Genomic DNA, 6584 nt, shown 5'->3' on the forward strand with positions numbered 1-6584 from the left:
AATAAACAAGGCTCGGGCACTATCAAACCTTTTTCCTAAAAAGCAAAAAGCTGCTTCTGCTGCTTCACAAGATTTATTTGATGACTTTCAGGTACGTTAATAGTGTAGGTCACTGAGTAAAGTAAAATAATAATAATAATAAATAAACTTTATTTATCTTTTACAGAGGTATAAATAAATATAGAGGTGGGAGGATATACCTACACCTACATACATTCACAATACTTATTATTATTTGAATATTTGTCTAAAAATAAAATATATTTCTCTTATTAAACTCAGTTAGCTCAGATGGAGCGCGACAACGGAGAAGTCGAGGATGTAGGTTCAATTCCTGCATGTGGTGCATTTTTTCATCACATCTTATTAAATTTGTTTAATAAGAGTATAACACAATATAGCATTAAAAATTTAAATTAAATCTTTAAATTAAAGCTTTAAATTAGCTATTCATAAATATATTTCTCTTTTAAGGTTGATAACGAAGAGTTGACGCTAATCGAGGATTCATTGATGATTGATGATGCTTCTTCGGACAACAAGAAAAAACAGCTACTGTCAGTCAGCAGTGATGATGCTTCTTCGGACAACAAGGAAAAACAGCTGCTGTCAGTCAGCAGTGATTTTATTTCTTTAGAAGAAGAAGAGAAAGAAAACATATCAAATGGCGGGCAGACCCCCGAAAAAACGTAAACATTCAAGCAGGTTTAGTACAGAATATCAGCCCCCCAGGACTAACTATTTATATTTAGCACTTTCAAATAACACCATTCAAGTATATACATTCAGTTGGTTCTATGATTTATGAATGTGTTCAATGTCAAGCACTTCATTTTTAGGTGAAAAAATTAAAAATCATTTTAAAAATAGTTGTCATAATATGAAGGTATACATAGACCCAGACAGTCTTAAAGCCAATTCCAGAAATATTATTAGCATTTTTTGAACCAAACAGAACAGATGAAAGTGTTCGACAATATCTTTACACTGAAATTCCGACACATTTCAGATTTATCCATGGACAGTGGCAACCACGAATATCTCAGTCAGCGGCTGATAAAGTAATTGCAAGAATGTATAATTATTCCTTTTCTGATCGGGAAAGATATTATCTCCGGCTATTACTTCTTCACGTCAAAGGGACGACTTGCTTCAGAGATGTTAGAACTTATTAATATGAAAATATTATTTACACATCATTTCGAGAAGCTGCTCAAGCAAGGGGGCTACTTTTTGACGATCAAGAATGGGAAAGATGTTTGGATGAAGCAATTGGTTTCAAACTTCCTCGGCAATTACGACAGCTGTTTGCGTTAATTTGCGTGTTTTGTGAAGTAACTGATCCTAATGCTCTTTGGGAAAAATTTGCATCACATTTTATCGAAAACTTTACAAGATCCCGCCCTGAAATATTATCCAAACAGTTGGCTTTACAAGAAATTGATGAAACATTAAAACTCCACGGAAAGAGACTAACAGATTTCGGACTTCCGGAGCCAGATATTGATGAAAATAGTATTTTCTTATCTGATCCCGTTTCTGACTATTAATAAGAGTTATTTACATAACCTATATTAACGATTGAATTTGATTGTTTTGTTAATTTGTCTTAGTTTATTTTGAATGTTGATTTAAAATAAAAATAATTTGTGTAAAAACATTTGCAGTTTTTATTTACCATATTTATTAAACACAACTAACGAAGCTATATGAATCTATATTTAATATTCTTTGAGAACCGATGACTACAGAAACATCTATCTACATTTTGCACCTAGAATTGTGTATTATGAGTCAAATGCACCTGAGCGAAGCCGGGTTTTCATCTAGTGTTATGATAATTTTGTCAGATAGTAGCATGGTATGGTATAGGTACTTTGCGATTTGTCAAGTTCATACATTTGTGGTTTCGGCGACAGTGATCCCGTCTGAGGCACGTGCAGGATCGTAGTGAGGCCATATATCGCAACATTTGCAAGTACTTATTATGTACAATACTTATTAGGGCCACTTTTACACCAAAACCAAATACAGTCAAGCTAAAAACTATGACACCACAAAAACAACATCTTAGCACTTAACACGTAACTTTTTTAACAGTTAAACAGTAACCGCTTGATTATCACAGAAAAGGTCTTAATTAATAGTGATAATACCTTAAGGATCCCACCAGTCGACTCCAGACAGTTCCTATTGTGTCTACTCACGCGCATGTTGACGTACTAAAGCAAAATGACACGAAATATCTTATGTCATAGTAAATCACGAAACAAAAGGCCATCTATCGTTAGAAACAACATGACAAATTCTATCTATTTACCCTTCATTCTCTATGACAGAGAGAGACAAAACACCTGTTAATAGCGAAAATTCCTATCGAAGGCTGCGCGTGCGTCAATCTGCGTGTTGCGTTAGTTATCAAACATGGGTTAATTTTGAATGGAACCGTCTCCGTGAGCAATCAACTGAAATTGTGACGGCCTTTATTACCTACATAGGTACAGATGAAAGCATACCAGACTATATTTTTTTTGCTTACTCTTTTTTTTATGCAGAACAAGGCAGGTATTTGACCGCAATCGCACTGCACCTGATGTTGAGTGAGATGCTGTCTAGGATGGTACATAATATTTGCCCTGTAAGTGTTTATTCACTCTCGCCTTGAAAAGGCCCGGATTATAGTGTTCGGGAAAGACAACAGTGTGCTTACCATGAGTTTACGTTAGGTGTGCTCGCTAGCAACTGCGTAAAAAAATGACATTAATTGTATGACATATTGTGCAGCGCCCCTAGCGGCTACTTTCAAGAAACAAAATCTTCATAGAGATTTTTGACGTACTCGCTAGCGAGCACACCTAACGTATACTCATGGTAGGTACACAACACAGCACGCAACGAATTTCAGTCTCTTACTTGAACTCCATAAGTTCTCCAATTAAAGGCTTGATGTGCCGTCGTCTGTTCAAGTACTGAGACATTTTATTGCGTAGACTTCTGTCTATAAAAAGTATTGCATGTGTAAAAATCATAATCGTTTGAAAGCTAGAAAATTACAGACACAAAATATAAATACTAACCACAAAACATCACAAAATCAAACGAAGCCAATGAGAACGCTCGTTCTGATTAAACCTAATGGTTCTGATTTAATCTCGCCCCGATGAATATGAATATTTATTGATGTAATTGCCTGGCTCTTGTATCGGCCATCGCGATCATGGCGCCCTCTGTTCTGAGCGGAATTCCAGCGACAAAAACAAAGTAAGCCCTTTTAATCTGTGATGGATGTAAACGGCAATCAAGCTGATGTGTTTTTAATTTTTAAACGATATTGTTTAATTGATTGACGTCCATATACAGCTTTATGTCGTTTCCAAATGGCTGTTCCACTTTGATCACGTGTGTTTGAGCACCCAGGTGATCAAAGTGGACTCCAAGGGACACTTTAAAGTCCTTTGATCACCTATGGATAAGAAGTCCACTTAAGTCTACTTTGATCACCTAGAACAGTCTTTCCCAAAGTGGGCGATAACGCCCCCTTGTGGGCGCTTCAGGCTTAAAGGGGGGCGGTAAGAGACCCAGAAAAGAAATCGGGACGTTGTGTAGAGGCTTGGGAGGCGTCATCTACTAGGAGGACTCTTAGACATCGACTGAGCTCGACTCTTGACTACAAAAATGGGGGGCGCTAAAAATAATGTATTCTCAAAGTGGGTAGTAGACTAAATAAGTTTGGGAACCACTGACCTAGAAGATCTTATCCATGGGTGATCAAAGTGGAATAGACCTTGCCAAAACCTAAAAAAAACTATCTTTGCTAAAGTAGGTATACTTCAAAAACTGACTTCCTCAGTAAAAACAAATAGGTACCTACGTCGTTAGTAGAGTGACGAGACCGTAACACAAATTCAAAGGCATTTAGATTCAGATGCTTTGCTCGTAAAGATGTATCTTAACCGGTAATTGGTTGTTTTGCCGGCGTGTTTCTTTACCTAACAAGCGGACATGTAATTATTTACTAAATCATGAACTCTTGTTTTCGGCGAATTCTTCGAATGTCCTTCTGTGAGAGACATCATACAAAGAGAACACAATTCATTTGTAACGATATAATGAACGCTGTTGCAGTTGTCAATTACTGACGAACATCAGCGTGCTGTAAAAAGGAAAAAAGTGCATTTATTTTCATATATGAGTCCGATATCGTTTCTGAATTGCTGACGCTTGTACATCAAATACATGACGTAAAATGACGCGCTATCGCGTCATAGGCACACATTTTATAGTTGACTGAATGAACAACAGCTGTCCCATGGTGCGCGCTAAACTCTGCCGGGAACAGATTTTCGATAAGATAGCAAAAAAAAGTTAATATTTTATAAAGATCTTAGAATAGCAAAATGTCATGTTACAAATAATCGGCAACCTACTTGCTTGAAGTGAATTTTCTTAAAATGGTGTCATAACTTCTATGAGAAAAATCGTGCACTATCTTTAACAAAGGTGTTTTACCACATTATCCCTCTGCTGTCTATTAATATGTCAAGCTAATATCCATTCCATTCGAGTTCTTTACTTTGTTGTATGGTGTAATGTAAGAAACATCTTTTCTGTAAAGAAACGTGTACCTACCTAAGAAACATCTTTTCATCATAGAGTTTCTCCATTAGGTTAAATTAACAACGCCTTATCAATTCAAACTTACTTTTACTGATAAATAATTGCGCATGCTGAAAAGAAGGCTCCTTGACTAAATGATTACTATTTACAGCTACTAAATACTGAGGTATTTGGTACGATCTTTGTTTCAATCTAGTTCAAACTAAACTTTTATGACGATCCTATTCCTAATAGAAATGGCAATGCCAGATTTTGTATGGAAGGTGGCGTCTTTTTTTTTTCGCGCGGCCATCGACCAAACTTTGTTTTTTGATTACAAAATAGTGTAATAAACCAAACTTACTATGACATGTATACCTCTAAACTCAGTCTGAACTGAGTTACGAGCATTAGAAGTTTGATGATTTTCATACTAGATTTGCTTTTTGCGCGCAAGTTTTGTAAGAAATTGCAACAAAATAGTGACATTGTATGTGTAAACAAACAATACCATCTATTAAAGGCCCCAGACATCAGTATGCAGCAGAATCAGCGCAATAAAAAAATAGCGCAATATTTTGTTGCAATTTCTTACAAAACTTGCGCGCAAAAAGCAATTCTAGTATGAAAATCATCAAACTTCTAATGCTCGTAACTCAGTTCAGACTGAGTTTAGAGGTATACATGTCATAGTAAGTTTGGTTTATTACACTATTTTGTAATCAAAAAACAAGGATTGGTCGATGGCCGCGCGAAAAAAAAAAGACGCCAATTTCCGGCATTGTCTTTTAACGTAGCAATCAGTATTCACGTCGCGACGAAATTAAACTCAATTGATGTTAACGAATAGTTACTGTTATCACTTGATTACCATATTATTCTAACAAGCAGGTACAAATGAGTACTACGTCAGAATCATAATAAATAACTTACAAAACAACTCCAGTTAGAATATCGCGGTGTAATCAAAATTCTCCGTTGTAGGTCGAAATTATTCACGTGTTGTTTTCAACCCAACGCAAAATTTATAAGGGTAATTTCATCCTATTTACGCAATAACCATATATGTACGTGTCAGGACCGCTTACGTTTTCTGTTTTCATTTGAAATAGAGATTAGAATTACTTATTTTTTACAAAGACAGATTTTAAAGGGTGCACACTAAACTCAGGTGAAGCGTTTCTAGTTGAAAGATGATTGTAGCCGCCAATCGGTTAAACCACAGAACATAGAAAGAGGTTAAACTGACAAGTTATTATTTTTTTCCTCAGTGAATAGAGATGAACTACACTGAAATTAATGTCCCACCGACGACATTGACAGAAGGGCGCCACCATCTTCGTGCAACTACATGGTTTCCACCGTGGCAAAAGTCAGAACCAGCAATCCGCTATTGACGGTGGCCCCCCCTGTCAGTGTCAAATAAAGGACAGTTCAGTGTAGTTCTTCTAATAAAAATAAATTCCAACTTAACGCTGTCAAATGTTATAAACTACCACCATCCGCCATTTTAGAATGCATTTAATGCATTCTTTGTTTGAATGACCCGAAGTATAATCCTCGCTATGGAAGCCGTGAGACGAGAGATTGAATGGGGTTTTAGTTTTTATCCTACAGACGATTGAAACCTGCTACTAGCAGTAGTTTAAATAAACCAAGATTTTTAATGTAAAGAAGTAGTTATTTTATTAGAATTACGCAAAGCTCGGCGACATGAGAGCATTTCACGGTTCGATTCACAATGAAGGCTTGAGGGACAGAGCCACAATATGTTTTGGTTTTTTCTTATTTGGCGGGAGATTCTTGACATAACAACATTCTTCTCAATTCATTTATCTTCGGTGTTTAGGGATAGGATGCTGGATGGGTGTGGGATTTGATCACTGTGAACAAAAAGGAAAAAAAACACATTAATTGGTTTAATTCAAGGACATTGCGAATTTGCGAGGATATTGGAGTTAGGATAGGAGAAGGATAGCCACTGAACA

General features: G+C 36.3%; 1 protein-coding gene across 1 annotated transcript; it reads left to right on the forward strand.

Annotated features, from left to right (window-relative positions):
• Nucleotides 1–1428, forward strand: LOC114362672 (uncharacterized). Its single transcript, XM_028318143.1, has 3 exons — nt 1–91; nt 475–689; nt 1010–1428. The coding sequence occupies exons 2-3, from the start codon at nt 514–516 to the stop codon at nt 1173–1175; spliced, it is 342 nt and encodes a 113-aa protein (XP_028173944.1). The 5' UTR covers nt 1–91; nt 475–513; the 3' UTR covers nt 1176–1428.
• The last annotated feature ends 5156 nt before the right edge of the window (nt 1429–6584 follow it).

This window comes from Ostrinia furnacalis, unplaced genomic scaffold (genome assembly GCF_004193835.3).
Source record: "Ostrinia furnacalis isolate ACB-3 unplaced genomic scaffold, ASM419383v2 OfSCF6681, whole genome shotgun sequence".
NCBI classification, from domain to species: domain Eukaryota; kingdom Metazoa; phylum Arthropoda; class Insecta; order Lepidoptera; family Crambidae; genus Ostrinia; species Ostrinia furnacalis.